The following is a 16,647-nucleotide window of genomic DNA, read 5'->3' as shown; positions in this document are numbered from 1 at the left end:
GTCCCTGGCCTCGTGTTGCTAACGGGGAAAAAAAATTTCTCCACTCCTTCCCCCATTCCTCGTGTATTCAGGTTTCAGGGCAGGTCCGTTAAATGGACACCTCTATCTATCGGTTCAATATTCAAGAGTCAACTCAAAAAATCTGGTTGGGTTGGCATATTTTTTTTTAATCTCTTCATAATTTATTTAGACAAAATTTCATTTTTTTTTTCAATATGCAAGATGAACAAATTGTTATTCAAGTTATATATATATATAACTCAAGTAATTGAAAAAAATATATATAACTGGACGCCTTACTTGCACAACTGAAAACCTGACTCAACTTTTTTTTTTCCTCCAATTTTCTAACCCAACATAAAATTTGCACGTTCTAAATCAAACTACCAACATTTTAGAATAAGAGAAGTCATTTTCAATTATTGAAAAGTTAGGAAGTCTAAATACTCTTTTTTATTATATTATATTTAGGGACAAAAGAAAGGCTATCTAAGTGAAAGAAATCGGTTATTGTGTGTTGGGTTTAATACAATTAATTATCATGTCACACCTTAGAAATAACACACAATGTTAAAAGAATAAAGAACTTTGCCATAAAATATAATTTTATTAATACATTTGCTTTTGAACCGATGATTAAAAGGAAAAGTATATCGAAGCTATTGATACAAATTAAGACCAAACACTTCGTTTATTTAAGTGGTAGGAATTAAGAACACATAGAAAATAATAAAAACGAACACAAGATGATGATAATTTAAATGCGAAAAACCCTCTTGAAAGAAAAAATAAATAAATAAAATACACGTGATCGTATTCAAAGTCATCATTTACATAAATATCTACCTGAATCATTTAACAAAACAAAAGTATAAATTTTGTAAAAGTTGAACCCAACCAATGCGTTGTTTCTATATGTTTATCTCTTAAGAATGGTTTTGGATCATCTTCCTTCCTTCAAATCAAATATGATTCATCGTCAACTTCGTACTTGTTATGGAACCGACAATCAAATATAAAATAGAAAACACAAACAGTAGAAAATCAAAATAGATTTACAATGTGTTAGCTACTGTATGTTCACTAACAAAGAGAGAGAATACTTTATTATTAGAGAGAAAATATAAAAAATACGAATCTTCAAGTGCTAGTAGCATTAAAAAGTTCATATAATGTATTTCTCTAGACCAAAATTGTAGATAACATTAATAAAATTCAACCGCATTTCAATAACAAATTCATGATAAATGATGGTTTTGAAATGTCATAGTAAACAATCGTGTATATCACGTAGTTCATTATAATCGATGGTTTTGAAAAGCATTATGGTAAACGATCGCGTAGTTCATCTATCTACGACACATTCGGAAAAAAAAAACAATACAAGATTGATTGACGATTGATTGAAAACAAAGATAATAATAGCAAAAGAACAATAATAATTGTAGAACAATGATCAAGGTTTCCAAAAATTACACAAGAAAAAAAGAAGGAGAACACCGCTGACGACCGCCATCATGAAGAATATGGAAAGGAAGAAGGAAGGAATTGGAGCCGTGCGACATTCAAAAGCGACAAGGGCAAATCTGAAATATTTAATAAAATGGCCAATTTCATGGATTTTTTATTTTATTATACTGCCATCAATATTTTAGGATTTTAAATTACTTTTACATTTATATTAATGATACTATAATACTTCTGTTTTGTTAGGATGTAATAAAAATATTGTAAAATACGAAAAATATCAATAAAAATATCGGCATAAGAATTTAATATTATGCATGCAATACATATGTATTTTTATAAGAATATCATAAACGTTACAAAAGGAATCTTTTATACATGGGAATAAACTTTTTCAACCCAATGGAACAACCTCCATCTGCTTAACGAGCATTGTGCAAAATCAACTCTTTGTGGCGTTCATCGCCGCCGCCGCCGCCGCCGCCGTCGCAATCACTGCCACGGTTTGTAATTTGGAAGTCGTGAGAATTAATGAGTGTTATTCACAGTCCCACCATTTAGTACTCTCCTTCTCCATTTCTGCACACACACACTTCTTATTCTCTTACCCTTTTGTTCCACTCTGTTCTTGGGTTTTATTCGTTCATGGTGGTTATGGCTTCTCGAAAACTAATAAGAGATGCTATCTGTAAAGGGGCGGTTTCACGTCTCTTCCAAGGCGCAAGGCACTGGTCTTCTGCTTCTGAGACCATTCATAAGATCCCTCACACTTCTAAGAAGGTACGGACTCTATTTCTGTTTGATGTTTGTTGATGCATAGAATGGAGACAGTTAATCGATGAAATGGGGTTTTCTTTCTTTGTTTCTTTCGGGTATGTGCATGTGATTTTTTTATTTTTTTTATTTTTATTTTTATTTTTATCAATATGTGGTTTGATGATTGCTTTTGAATTAATGGGCGTTGAAATTTCTTTGTGGGTGCTCTGCTTCAATGTGTAGTTTAGGACAAGTTTACTTAACGAGACGGTTTCCATTGTACTCTCTTGCGAAGAATTTTGTGGGTAGAAGCAAAAGTTTTGTTTCTTGATCATGAATGGAAGAATGGTTCTAATGTTTTGCTTTGTTTGTCATAAGCTTGATGCTTCATGTTCATTGTTAGTTACATGTACTGTTGTCCACTGTGTGGTTTTGAATAAATGGAATTAGGGACAAGACTTTGACTTACTTTGAAGGGCCTACTTCTAAATTTCGATAGAAAAGGTTGGGGAGTGGCAAGTGCGGTAGTAGTTCCAGTCTCAACTGTTGAGGTGGCTAGTTGGTGTTGTGAGGCTTTTGGTTGAGCACAAGTGTACAAGAGCTTCAAATGATCCCTCTTTTCTTTTTCTTTTTCCTTTTTTTTTTAATTAGAAAGAACAGGGTCTCATTTACTTCTTTGTATAGGATGATGGTTTCCCTTTACCCGACAAAGGCTTCTCATTGTCTGGTTCTTTTGGTCGTGTCACTTACTTGTTAAGCTGCGTCTGAACTACAGTGGTTTCAATTCAAATTTGTGTCTCAGGATGGTCTCTCTTTCAGGATGTGGGGTTGGATATTTTTGTGGCAAGATTGCTTCTTTTTAATCCATTGGGGATTATGGATGGAACATGGAAGGAACAATAACATTTTATGGCTGAAAGATTTTAGATGTTTTGATCACTTGTTAGGTTTAAAACTTCTATTTGGGCACCAGTTTCCAAGGATCTTTATAATTACCCATGAGGTCCTATTATTTTGAATTTGAGTCTGTTTTGTCTGTTGTTAGTTGTTTGGCTCTTTTGATGGGTTTTCTTTTTGTATTTGTTATTGCTTACCTTTTGCATTATTTGCAGCCCTTTGGGCCTGTTAGATTGAACGAACAGATTCTCATTCCTGTTTTGCTGGTTTTTTCATGATTATCTCCCTCACAAACTTCCTGAGCTTTACGAGTGGTAGATGTGCACCCACATACTTGGAATGGAATTATTAGGGCTTGCTTGTGAGTTTAGTTCTATTTTTTTAAATAAAGAAACTGGCAAAACAAGTTTTGACAACTATGTTTTAACAATGGTTTTCCTAGATTTGTTGTTTTGTAGAATAATTGTGTTATTAACAAGCTGATGAACCATTTTATATGTGGACAGTAGCTGAAGCTTTTAAAAGGAACCTGATTGGTTATTAGTAATGGAACTAGATGGCGTGGCCAACTTTAATAAAAGATTATTTACTTCTAAAATGTAGCCTGACTATGTGCAGATATCTTCATATGTAGGGGAGATTATTAACCGGAGCCACTATAGGCCTAGTGATAGCTGGAGGAGCATATGTGAGTACTGTGGATGAAGCAACTTTCTGGTACCACATTTAGATCTTTGTATGATGTATGCCTACTTATTGGAATTTCATACAATGTGACACATTTAGATAATTGTGTGATGCATGTCTCTTAAGCATACATGCATAAGAGATTTCAGGTTAAAGCTTTTGAAATTGCATTCGAGATTTCAAGTTAAAGCTTTTGAAATTGCATGCCTAGCCTTGTGCTTGCTGTGTACCATCTCGTGCTATTTAAGTATAAGTGTATAACCTACACCCATCTCTTTTATAGTTTGTACGCATTTTATTATGTTGAAGATATCTTTTGATTACATAAAAAAAAAATAATAATAAATGTATAATATGTTCTCTATGAAGCACATACACTTATTTTATGATGTAGAACATCTTAGGTTCTTGATGTTTCTTCAAAATCTTGATGCTTCTTTAATTGTTTCCTAGGTTTCTTGATTTTAGTTAAGGTTTCTTATTCTTGTTTCTTGTTCAAAAGAAAGTTAGTTAAAAAATAATTAATTCATAACTAGCTCTTGTTAAGCTTTCAGCCTATAAAAGGCTCCCATATTCATTAATAAAAAACGTATCTTGAGGTATTTTCATAAAAACTCCCATGTTTTGCATCATTTTAGCTAGCATGTTTATTTCTGGCACATATCAGTTAATATTTGTTACTCAGACACTTGTTCGACATGTATTAGACACTTGTTAATGCAATGGATGTGCTAGCCACCAGTTGTATGGAGTCAAAGTAGGTTCAACATTTGTTCAACATGCACCAAACATTTGTTAACTATACTAACTAGAAACATATATGACAAAAGTTATAAACTTTGCGAGCAGAATAGATCAATCTAAATTTTCAAACATATAGATGCATAAACACATTGACTTTGAATTTCTTTCTGGTATAAATGTGAGACCAAGATATACTTTAAGGAATATTTGAAAAAGATGTTGTGGTGCCATGTCTATGTCATATTGTATCCATGTTACGTGCTTCTTAGTATGTTATTTTATTCCCTGGTCTTCGTTAAGGAAGAAGCACTTTCTTCACTTGTGCAATTAGTATTCTGTGTTAACATCGCATTATCTATTGGTACTGCCCATACAAACTTGAACTAGGCATCGAAGTATTAAATTCGATTTCATATTTTTGGTATCTTGCAGTGGTTGGCTATTCTCTGCCACAAAACTGGTGAACCCCCTTTTTGCCCTTCTTGACCCTGAAGTTGCACATAGGCTAGGAGTCTTAGCAGCAGCTCGGGGTTGGGTTCCAAGGGAGAAGAGGCTTGATCCACCAATTTTAGCACTTGAAGTTTGGGGAAGGAACTTTTCAAATCCCCTAGGTCTTGCTGCAGGCTTTGATAAACATGCTGAGGCTGTTGATGGTCTTCTTGGATTAGGCTTTGGCTTTGTGGAGGTCGGTTCTGTGACACCTGTTCCACAAGATGGCAATCCAAAGCCTCGTGTTTTCCGATTGCGTGGGGAAGGGTAGGTAATGGATTTCATTCACTTTGCCATGTCGCATAGATACTTTCCCTTTTTGTACAATATTTACAATATCCTTATGTCCAAATGCTCATGCTTAGTATTTTTGTGGTTTTTTCATTATGTGGAGCTTCTTGCTACTGTGAGGACGGGTCTATCTTTGGTATCCCATTGATATTTCTTTTTATTTATAGTATATAAATTTTTTCAATGGGCAGAGCTATCATTAATAGATATGGCTTCAATAGTGAAGGAATTGTTGTAGTTGCAAAGAGGTTGGGTGCCCAGCATGGAAAAAGAAAGTTAGATGAAAGTTCAAGTACTTCACCTTCCTCTAGTGATGACGTCAAACAGGGTGGTAAAGCTGGTCGTGGGATTCTTGGAGTTAATCTCGGAAAGAACAAGAATAGTGAAGATGCTGCTGCAGATTATGTGCAAGGAGTTCATACATTGTCTCAGTATGCTGATTACTTGGTAATTTTTTCTGCTTTTGTCATATGTTATTTAGTTGATCGTGTTTTATCCTATCATGTTCAAAATAACAAGAGATTAATTGTTAGGTATGGAAGTAAATAAAAAAATAAAATTTCTGCTTTCATTTGTAGCCGTAAAATAGTTTTCATCCCCTAAGCTTCCAAATCTTGAACTGGGAGTGAGATCATAGTTTTTTTTTCCTACTTGGGAGTTGTGCTTATTCACTGACAGGATAACATTGGAAGGGTACTGGTCCTTTTGTACTTCGATAACTCTTGGTGGATCATTACAAAAAGGGATGTAGGTTAGCTTTTTGGGCATCTAATTTGCTTTTAGTTCTGATTTCTGAAATACTGTGACGGATTCTATAAGGAAGGATGCCTTATTCAGGATGCACGACTCGTTTATTAGTTGTTGGATCAACTATGAATTATTATCAAATAAGGGTAAACAAAGGGAAGGTAGGTGTTGTTTTATAGTTCTTTGTAGGTGTTGTTTTATAGTTCTAAGGCAGGTGAGGTGAGGCATGGTAACAATATCTGTTAGCATAAAGCCATTGGATTGGCATTTGGTGGACCACATTTGCTCAGGGATGTTTCAATTCCCCTGTAGAACTGTTTGAATTCATTTTTTTGTTCATCCTCTATGTGTTATTAAAAGGTATGCTGAAGTTGTAAAATATACGTTGAAGTTGTTAAGTATACGTTGCAAAAGGAATTGAAATTAAATACTACAGAGCTGCTAGGCTTATGGTTGATTATTATTGGAAGCATATCATTAAGTTTTTGTGATTGAACGTTCTTTTATGAATCTTCTTCAGCTAAATTTTAACAATTTTAACATTTTATGAATCTTCTTCGTGAGCTGCTATTCAACGTTTTCTTCTAGTAATTGAACCAAAACTAAGTTTTAACAATTGATAAATTTTCCTCAAATTCAAATAATCTTTACCTCTTTACAGGTTATTAATGTTTCATCACCCAATACTCCTGGATTGCGTGTGCTTCAAGGTAGGAAGCAATTAAAGGACCTTGTTCGAAAGGTATAAAGCAAGGGCCTCGCCATATTTATGAAGTTACTTCTTAGGCATTCTTGTCATGATATTTTTTACTTTTCATCTAGGTTCAAGAAGCTCGGGATGAAATGCAATGGGGTGAGGAGGGACCTCCTCCACTTCTGGTGAAAATAGCCCCCGACTTGTCCAAAGAAGACCTCGAAGATATAGCAGCTGTATGTGAATGCGGATTGCCTCTTCCTCTGTATGTTCTTATTCTTCATTTGTTCCTCAGTTTTGTTAATTTTTTATTTTCTTCCTCATTGTAGGTTGCCCTAGCCCTCCGTTTGGATGGATTGGTATCTTTTCTTTCTACACATGCTATCCAAAATTTGCAACTTCAAGTCCTACTAAACGTTTTGTTGCTTGGTTAATTAACTTTGTGTTGTCTATTTCTTGTCTAATTTGGTTTTAGATTATAACAAATACAACTGTTTCAAGACCGGAGCCTGCTGATAACAATCCATTGGCTGCTGAAGCTGGTGGATTAAGTGGGAAGCCTCTCTTCAACCTATCCACCAATATCTTAAAGGAGATGTATATTTTGACCAGGGTATGTTGATGAATCTCATGCAGCGTAAACTTTTTTATTGAAAATTGAGTCCTTAACCTTTTGCTACCATACTTTGTTAAGCTACTAATAAACCGAAGTTTAAGTAGAGAGATTATCTATATTTAATCTTTTTTATATCTTTTTCTAGATAAGATAATCTTCTTTCATATCATACCGAACTTTTCTTCATTTTAGTTTCAAATTTTAAAATTGGGACGAAATTTTAGATTAAAGCCAATTTTGAACTGTCTCTCAAGTTCACAGTAAACCTTTCCAACCTTTCCTCTCCTACCCCCAAGAGTGAGGGATGCATTATGATGAGAAGCTAGAGGATAGATCATCAGTGTACAGTTCTTCATACACTATAACTTCAAACAGTTCATATGATAGATTCTAATGCCATGTATATCATATGTCATTCTTTAAAATTGATATACGTTAGAATAATCTGTTGTTTGATATTTTGAATGACCAACCATGGAGGATCTTGTTGATCTTGGGCCTAAGGTTTAAAGAGGCGGCATGTACAAGCCCTCTAACCCTATTGGAATCTCTGTGTCTACAATCTGTACTATCAGATATTTCTTTCAATAATAAACTGCTCTCATCATCTACCTATGAGTATAGCCAACACACTGTTAGTGAACCACGTATTTTGTACTGATCTTTACTGTTTATATTTTCTTGCTTTCTTTATTTATCGATTTCATAACAAACATACATGTTCCGTTTTAGGGGAAGATTCCTTTAGTTGGCTGTGGTGGCATTAGCAGGTAAACTTGATGGATCTCTTCACCATAGTAGCTCTTTATTTCAGATTTTAATGTTTTCTCTGCAATGAACTTAGCACCTACCCGGAACCAAATCTAATAATCATACTTATTCATATAGTGGTGAGGATGCTTACAAGAAAATACGAGCTGGAGCAACTCTTGTTCAACTTTATACAGCATTTGCTTATGGTGGGCCTGCCTTGATTCCTCAGATAAAGGTACTGTCTTTTACACATGTCTCTACATCTACATTGTGAACAATTTTGGAAGAACTAGATAACATAAAAACTCATGTCTGTACGCCATGAGTGATGGATATTCCACTTCTTACTATTCTTGGTGAAGATAAAAATTTCAAGAGCGTGACAATTAGTAGATATGGGCTATTTTTTCGTACTTTTTTAATATTAATAGTTACATTTCTTTTTTTATTTTTTTTATGAATTTTCTGTATCAAGTTTTATGTCTCATATAGCCTTAAATCTCATGCCTCAACTGGTTTAGAAGAAAAGCTTAGAGTTGTATCTAGTGGTGCTAGGAGTAATCATCAGTCAATCAAAGTTGGTTTTTTCGATTTTCTAAAAGAGGAAAACCGAAAATTTCTTTGGAAGAGTTATCGTCAAGTGATTAACTGGTCGGCCTGGTTGGTTTAGGGTATGTGTGTGTGTCTGTATATATTGGTTAGTTGATTTATACCACACCAGCCATCACCAATCGACGTCGTCCTCGCTTCCCCTAATTGATTGATGTCGGCTCGATTTTTCGGCCCCCCCATGCTCACTTCTAATTTGGCCTTTTCAAACATCGTTTTTACATAGTTCTGCATTGCTCGATTTGGCGGATTTTCAATCCGGTTATAGAAGAAGGATAAAGACTAGAAAAGGAAGAAAAGAAAATAAGCTATATATGGTGGTAATTGTCATTGTGTCTTTTTTCTTATAGGGGGAGCTTGCTGAATGCTTAGAAAGAGATGGTTTCAAGTCTATCCAAGAAGCAGTTGGTGCAGATTGCAGATAACAGCTTTGTGCACTTTGTTTGTAGGCTGAAAATAAACACAATAATTCCAAATGTTTTGACAATGGAATTCTGGTTTCTTCTCTCTCAGCTTTCAGAAATTTTATTTAACTCCTTCAACTTGGAGGCTGATTTTCCCCTCAAGTTTTCTTCTTTCTGGTGAGAATTGCTTTGGGTTTGGAGATGCCAAATCTGTTTTTCATCATTAAATTTCTGTTGATCTCCCACATTAGGAGAGAATTATAAGGAATAATTGTTCAAAACTTTCTTTTCAGTTATAAATAATGAGAGGGTTTAGATATATATATATATATATATATATATATACACACACACGCGTATTCCTATTATTTTCCTTTTTATTATTAGATTGACGAGCATTTTGCTGGGTCAGGGATGGATGATCCAAAATTGAGGAGAAAAATGAAATATGCCCTATTATTTCAAATTGACCTTTTTGTTTCTCGCTCACTCTCTTTCTCATGTGGTGTTTGCATTACACTTTCAAGTGTTTAATTGAAAAGTAAGTTATTTTGAAAAAAATTAAAGTGTTTGGAAGCCACTCAAATTAGTTTTTTAAGTGTATTTTAAACCATTTTTACAAGAATGAATTTCTTTACAAACATGTTTTTTTACTTATTTACTCATTCACTCTTGATCTCCTCTCTTTGCTCTTTCCTCGCATTGCAACACAAAACTGTTTATATCAAAACTCATAAGGAGAAGACACAAACACAAGAAGAAGGGGAATAAAGAAAGAAAAAAAAGAGGAGAACTAAAGGTGGGGGGTTGAGAAGATTGACAAGAAAAATTACAAAGGAGGAAGAGTAAGGGAAAAGCAAAGGAAATCGAGGAAAGGAAGGAAGAAAGAAAAAAGATAAATTCATAAATTTGGCTAACAATGATGTAAACAAGAGGATCAATTGATATTTTTTCATAATAAAAAACCTAATTAAGTAATATATAATTCAATATCTGATTTAAATTAGATTTAACTATTATGTATGGATTTTTCGTGGAGATGTTTTTTAGTGTAAACAAAATTGACGACTCTTTTATTTTCTCATCTAAGCTTAAAAGAAACTCATAATTTTCACTCATCCAAGATCAAGATCTAATCGAGTAATATTTTTCTCATAATTCAAGGTGTACAAACAAATAATTGTAATGGATAGTAAAATTACTTGTCATATTTATATCGTAATAATATTTTCAATGCTATAGAATGCGATTGATTAACCGAACGTTTCAAAATTTAGAGTTGGTTCATTTGAACCATATAAACTGATACTAAAACTCTCATTAACAAAAAAAATGGAACCTCTCGCTCTGTATAAAATAAACTCTCACATGATACAAAAGAGTAAAAGATCTTGAGCCGAAAATGATCCTATTTGACCACTATACATTGTGAATGCCTCCTTGTCCATAACCGACCAAAAAGGGAAGAACTTTTCCCTCTAAAGGTAGGAAAATCATTTTAATATGGGTCCATTACTGTTTTATAAAGTTCTTAAGCAATAGATTAAAATCATTCATATATCATTTTAATAGTTTATGTTTAATGTCTATTACTTGTAAACAATATCTATTTGTCTTAGTACACATTTTCTTCTTTAAAAAAGAAAGTACACATTTCCTAACTTCTTATCCTTGGGCAGGTGCATATCGCGGGAAAACATACTAATCTTTCTTCTTACACTGAACCTGAGTTCAACAACGGCCGCAGCATTCCCCTCACCACCAGATTTGAACTATAGCTCTGTAATTTTCCAAAAACTACACGAAAAACCCATTTCAGTTGTGCCCATTTTTCTCTGTTTGGTTTCCCGAGAACGTGAAGGAATAGCATCAACCCCACTTTCCTGCAGGTACAGTCGACCGACCTTTTGAATTTCTTTTGGGATTTTGGGAAATGGGTTATCCCTATTTGAAGAATTTTACATATGGGGTTGTCGAAATTTTTTTTCCTATTTCCATTCAATCTCTTCTTTTGTGTTTTTCGTCTGGGTAAGAGAGTGTCACTGTATTGAGAAGCTGACACTCCATTATCTGTTTGGTTGGTCATGAAATGTTAGGATGGATGTCTTGATTCTCTATCTTCTTCAATGGAAGTGGTCCGTTTTGGAAATGGGAACTTCAGTGTTTGATTGGTTATTAAGTATGAAAAGCATATGAATTGATTGAGTTAATGCCTTATGTGTTATTGATGTGTCTGGGTGGTTATGTTTGTAAGAATTGTCTTGGAGTGTCAAAGCTAATTTTTTTGTTTGTAAGAATGTTCGAAGAGAACAAGCAAGGAGACAAACTTCGAGTGCGGAGTTTAGAAGGGAAGATACATGATGATGTTTCATTTAATGGGTATGAAGGATGTTTCAAGGAGAAGAAAGATCCCCTGGGATGTTCTTTAATCACCTATTTTCAAGGTCCTCTTTTGGTGTAAACATAGAATAGTTACAACTTAAATTTCATTGTATCAAATCGGAAAAATCTTTTGTAATCTCGTTTATGGTCCCCTTTGGTACTCTTTAGATATTTTATTCATCAATGAAATTGTTTCTTATCCAAAAATTAATAATAATGTATATGGTTAGTCTTGAAACAAAGATAGCTCGAGTAAGATTTACTATAGATTTCAGTAAATATTGAATGGGGAGGGTAGTATTGTTTCTTTCCTCTATAACATTTCTCAACAGCCTTATTCATCACTATTTTGTGTTCTGAATTCAGTGAGTTATGATTTGCAGACGGCTGCAACAGCCAATGAATATTTAGTTGCTAGAGATACAATACAATGATCACTTGCTGCAATTCTCTGAACGTTAACTCTCCATTTCTGCTGACCAATTCTTCTCAGCAGTTAAAGAAGACCATGCATCCTTACTTGGTACATTGCCTTTTCCTTGATATTCTTAGATTTATACTCACTTGTTTCTTTTTAGAGAAACTTTTATGTTGTCCAGGTAGTTCATCTCTATTCGTCTCTTTCTCTTCATTTTTGTTTAGACTTTTCTTACAACAGATGCAATTTTATATTGCAAGTAAAAAGTACTTGATATATTTGTTCTTTTCTTTTTTGATGAAACTCTGCCAGAGAGTTGCTGTAAGTATTAGTTCCTATTTCACAATTGTCACATCTTGGAAAACTGTTGATATCCGTGTTCATGCAAAAAGCCTTCAGGAGAGAACATTTTATTTGATAGTGATGCATGCTTGTTCTTTGCAGCATCAGAGTAAGTTGCAGAAGAGAAGCTCTGATGTAACCACAAGAGGAATGAAAGTCGCTGCTTATTATGGCTTGAAGACACCCCCCTATGAACTTGTAAGTCACCAATCTAATGATGTGCTTACTTATTTTGCAACTGAAATTCCATGTTTTAGGGCTTGTTTCTTGCAGATACTTGCTTCTTGCTCAAGAGTTCACTTGATGTTTTCAGATATTTTGGCATGTCTGTTTTAGAAGCAAGAATAGTAACGATCTTCAAAGCTAGAGTTGCTAAATTACGCGTTTTGTTTTTTTATTTACTTTTAAGAGTCTTGTTGAAAATACCATGCGACATCTTGCATAAAAATCAATTTGTGCCGTTCCATTACAGTATTCCCTTATACTTTTGGTTCTTGAATTTTTTCCTGTAAAAGATTATTATGATTCTCAGAAATCAGGTGTAATAGCTAGTAAAACATTATTTTTATTTGAACTCACATAGAGCAAGTTTAATATACTGGCATTAAATGTGAATGGAGTGCCTTTAGTATTTATTGTTTTCTTTCAAAATTGGCTAATAGACGTGTGAGACGTCAACTAAGGTGAGATGAAATCAATAAGGCACCGATCCTGGTTCTTCTTCTTCCTCTCTCTCTCTCTCTCTCACACACACACATGAATTTTTTATATATTGTAAACCTAATCTTAGTCACTCTTTTGTATATATATTCATGCGTATTTGGATCCTTTAGAATCTCCAATTTTTTAGGTGAATTGCTTATCCTCTGTCTCTTGTAGCCAGCTTTTCTGTGGGTATAGTCATTGTCGGATTGTAGATTCACTATAAGCCTATAAATTTCTACCGAACTGATTAAAATTTGTCACAATTGCAGCACTACTGGTAAGAAATGGATATTTCTATGAACTGTTTTTAATAGCACTATATTTTATCTTATTCTCTATGTTTAGGATGCTTTAGAACCATATATGAGTCGGAGGACATTGGAGGTTCACTGGGGTAAACATCACCGTAATTATGTTGAAGGTTTAAACAAACAACTGAGCCAAAATGATATTCTATATGGCCACACTTTGGATGAACTTCTCAAAGTAACATATAACAATGGGAATCCTTTACCTGAGTTCAACAATGCTGCCCAGGTACTTCAGTGTTAATCCATGGCATACTTTAAATTATGAGGGCTAATATTAACCTTTCTAATATTCTGATCGACTCCTTCATATAAGTCTTTTTTAGTTGAATTCAAGCCATGTAGCACATGATAGAACTTCTATCACTGGTTAACCATGATTCAAATTTCAGTACGTAGCATTTTCAGAAGCTACTCGACTTCAACTGATTGTTCCCTTTATCATTGATAAGAAAGAAATGTGATGATCCTTATTTTATTTCAATAGTGAGGCAAAAAAAGTGAACATATGGTGACTGGGGTGGCTATGAAATAGAAATTTAATATTTAATAGCTTACTTCTGATATAGCAAGTCACATACTATGAGATCCTTAATGCGCCATCATATATGCAGAGCTATTTTCTTGATAAGAAAATTTCAAAATCTATCTGGCACAATGGTATTTCAGAGAAGATATTACTTGTTTTAATTGGATTCGGCTTTAGGGGATTTATGTCACTTAAAGGAGATAACTATCACTGCCTAATTTCGCCCGATTGCTAAAATCTCAAGAGTCAAGACCATCGTTTTGTCCCTTTTTTCTTTACACAAAATTCTTCCCTTTTTGCTAAATCTTGAGATCTCAAGATCAGTGGTGTCATTGCTGGACACCCTCAACCTTTCTTGAGATTTCGGTCTTCTCGTTCAACATTGTCTAGAACAAATACATAGTGAATGGGTTGTGAGTGTGAGGTTGTATGGTTCAAAGTCTTTCTTTTACCTTGGATGGGATCTCAGATGCATTTTTATTTCTGATCTGACAGACTTAGTTTACTCTTGCAGGGTAGGAGGAGTTTACTTTTTGTGTTATAATGTTATGTTTTATTTTTGCATGGGCCATTCTTTTTTGTAAATCCTTTCTTTATACCTTTTATTAAAGATGGTTTCTTATCCAATATTTGTATGTTCGGTATCCTGTGCATTCAACATCCTTGTATGAAAAATGAATTTGATATTTTTTTCTCCTCAAGACAGAATTAATCTCAAAAAAGTATGTTACATTTGTAAATTTTCTAGTAAGGTGTAGTGTAAAAGTTCAGAGAGTGCAAGATATATAAGCCATAAAAATGGAAAAGATGTAGGCTCATTACCTTTATGTATGTCCAGGTCTGGAATCATGACTTCTTTTGGGAATCCATGCAACCTGGTGGCGGAGACATGCCCAAACTTGGTGTTCTACAACAAATTGAAAAAGATTTTGGCTCCTTCACCAATTTCAGGGACAAGTTTATACTAGCGTCTATTTCACACTTTGGTTCTGGCTGGGTTTGGCTTGTTTGTAAGTTATCAGACTTTGGTTAAACATTTTTTTGACAAGTTCATTTTTAATACCTTTATTAATAAGTACTTTTTGGTTGAAAGAACTATATCTATTTGAATCACCCAATTTGTAAATGGTGCCATCTTGTTCTCTGTCTCGCTCACTTCTTTTCCTTATTTTTCCATTTTGTTTGTTTCCCCTTTTACAGCTTGACAATATTTATGATCTCTTCAAGATTTCCAGAGTTTTGGAAAAATTCTTTTCTTTGACGGTTATTTTGTCTTAATTTAGTGAACTGGCTGTTTACCTTATTTTTTTCTCCTCTTGATGATTCAATTGATATTCAGATTGACGTCATAGTTCTGTTTTGTGAACTATCATTTGACAGTCTTAGATGTTCTGAACTGTTGTTGATTGTATCAGTGAAGAGACAAGAAAAACGACTTGCTGTGATCACGACTTCGAATGCGCTAAGCCCAATTCTCTGGGATGACATTGTAAGTAAATGCCCTTTTTTGTCTACAAGGTTCTTTAATTCTCAGAAATTTGATTCTCCATATTTGTTGTGCAGCCAATCATTTGCTTGGACTTGTGGGAGGTATCAAATACTTATCTACCTTCAAATATTTGTTTTTTATTTCATCATTTGAACAAATCATATATGATAACATTTGTTTTTTTCTCTCCAGCATGCTTACTATCTGGATTACAAGGTATGATACTCTCCCTGATTGGCTGCTATATTTTATTTAAAGACTAAAATAAAAAACCATATACTTTGAAACTCAATCTCATTTCGGCTCTTGTACTTTTAATAAATCTTGAAATTAGTCTTTATGGTTTGTTTGAAATTCTCTTTTATTAGATTTGGTAAAGAAAATAATAATTTTCATTCAAGTAAAGACACCATCTGAATACTCTTCCAAAATTTATATGCATGGAAGACTAACTGGAACAAAGTGTTTTTTTTTCTTTCCGAAGAGTTAACCATAAACGATGAGTTTGAATTGATTTTTAATATTTATTGGAAGTACATAGACTCAATATGGACATTTAGAAGTACTTAACTACAATGAAACAAGCTCCAAATTATGTCAACAGAAATGATATTTTAACCTTATTTATTTTACTATTTGAGCGCCTACATATTATATTATGCTCGTAGCCTTCTTGGGAGGCCTTGATACCTTGCATTATCAAGTTATTTACGTTAGATTTATGTGGTTGATTATTGAATTTATTTGAACACAGAATGACAAAATAGAGTATGTAAATGTGTTCATGGACCATCTTGTATCATGGAATGCGGCATTGGGGCGTATGGCCCGAGCAGAGTGTTTCGTGAATTTAGGCGAGCCAAAAATTCCTGTAGCGTAAGAACACTCATTGATACTAGGGTTACTCGCAAATGATCTGACGAAGCGACCGGGGGAATCTGTAAGCCTCATATACGTGATCTAGTTCTGTTTGAGGTCCGACAAGTTTTGTTCTCTACATTAGATTTCCCTTCATGATGTTGTAGTAACATGGAGGGTTGTTTCCTTTAAAAATGTACAGGTTGGTAACATTAAGGCTTGTCTTTGACAAAACTTGATTGTACGGATTGTTATTTTATCCGACCTTAGACAACTTGGTTGAGGTTATGAATTCAAACCAACCCATTATAATTTTTGGAGTGGTTGGTAGAGTTGATGTAGTTCAAAATTTTATTAAGAAAGGGAATGTTGTAGTAATGTACTATGTTTGACGTAAAAAAAATAATTCAGAACTTTCGAAGTTTTATTAATGTCCTTAAATTTTAAAAATTCAAAGCACTC

General features: G+C 33.9%; 2 protein-coding genes across 4 annotated transcripts; both read left to right on the top strand.

Annotated features, from left to right (window-relative positions):
* Positions 1 to 1,833: 1,833 nt before the first annotated feature.
* On the top strand, positions 1,834 to 9,477 carry LOC103492202 (dihydroorotate dehydrogenase (quinone), mitochondrial). Its single transcript, XM_008452480.3, has 11 exons — positions 1,834 to 2,247; positions 3,755 to 3,837; positions 4,984 to 5,307; positions 5,523 to 5,778; positions 6,740 to 6,820; positions 6,901 to 7,008; positions 7,102 to 7,131; positions 7,248 to 7,385; positions 8,121 to 8,158; positions 8,277 to 8,376; positions 9,101 to 9,477. The coding sequence occupies exons 1-11, from the start codon at positions 2,113 to 2,115 to the stop codon at positions 9,173 to 9,175; spliced, it is 1,368 nt and encodes a 455-aa protein (XP_008450702.2). The 5' UTR covers positions 1,834 to 2,112; the 3' UTR covers positions 9,176 to 9,477.
* A 1,182-nt stretch (positions 9,478 to 10,659) lies between these two features.
* LOC103492201 (superoxide dismutase [Fe] 3, chloroplastic) lies at positions 10,660 to 16,616 on the top strand. 3 transcript variants are annotated; one of them, XM_008452477.3, is made up of 9 exons: positions 10,660 to 11,043; positions 11,920 to 12,059; positions 12,399 to 12,494; positions 13,347 to 13,538; positions 14,677 to 14,848; positions 15,254 to 15,327; positions 15,402 to 15,428; positions 15,520 to 15,543; positions 16,082 to 16,616. In XM_008452477.3, the coding sequence occupies exons 2-9, from the start codon at positions 11,967 to 11,969 to the stop codon at positions 16,205 to 16,207; spliced, it is 804 nt and encodes a 267-aa protein (XP_008450699.2). In that variant the 5' UTR covers positions 10,660 to 11,043; positions 11,920 to 11,966; the 3' UTR covers positions 16,208 to 16,616.
* The last annotated feature ends 31 nt before the right edge of the window (positions 16,617 to 16,647 follow it).

Source organism: Cucumis melo, chromosome 2 (assembly GCF_025177605.1).
Source record: "Cucumis melo cultivar AY chromosome 2, USDA_Cmelo_AY_1.0, whole genome shotgun sequence".
Classification (NCBI taxonomy): domain Eukaryota; kingdom Viridiplantae; phylum Streptophyta; class Magnoliopsida; order Cucurbitales; family Cucurbitaceae; genus Cucumis; species Cucumis melo.
This window is presented reverse-complemented; position numbering and strand designations above follow the sequence as displayed.

Coding starts and splice junctions, on each gene's coding strand:
- LOC103492202 (XM_008452480.3), top strand. CDS start 2,113: ATGGTGGTTATGGCTTCTCGAAAACTAATAAGAGATGCTATCTGTAAA. Junction 2,248..3,754: donor TCCCTCACACTTCTAAGAAG/GTACGGACTCTA, acceptor CTTCATATGTAG/GGGAGATTATTAACCGGAGC. Junction 7,386..8,120: donor AGATGTATATTTTGACCAGG/GTATGTTGATGA, acceptor GTTCCGTTTTAG/GGGAAGATTCCTTTAGTTGG.
- LOC103492201 (XM_008452477.3), top strand. CDS start 11,967: ATGATCACTTGCTGCAATTCTCTGAACGTTAACTCTCCATTTCTGCTG. Junction 13,539..14,676: donor AGTTCAACAATGCTGCCCAG/GTACTTCAGTGT, acceptor ATGTATGTCCAG/GTCTGGAATCATGACTTCTT. Junction 15,429..15,519: donor TTTGCTTGGACTTGTGGGAG/GTATCAAATACT, acceptor TTTTCTCTCCAG/CATGCTTACTATCTGGATTA.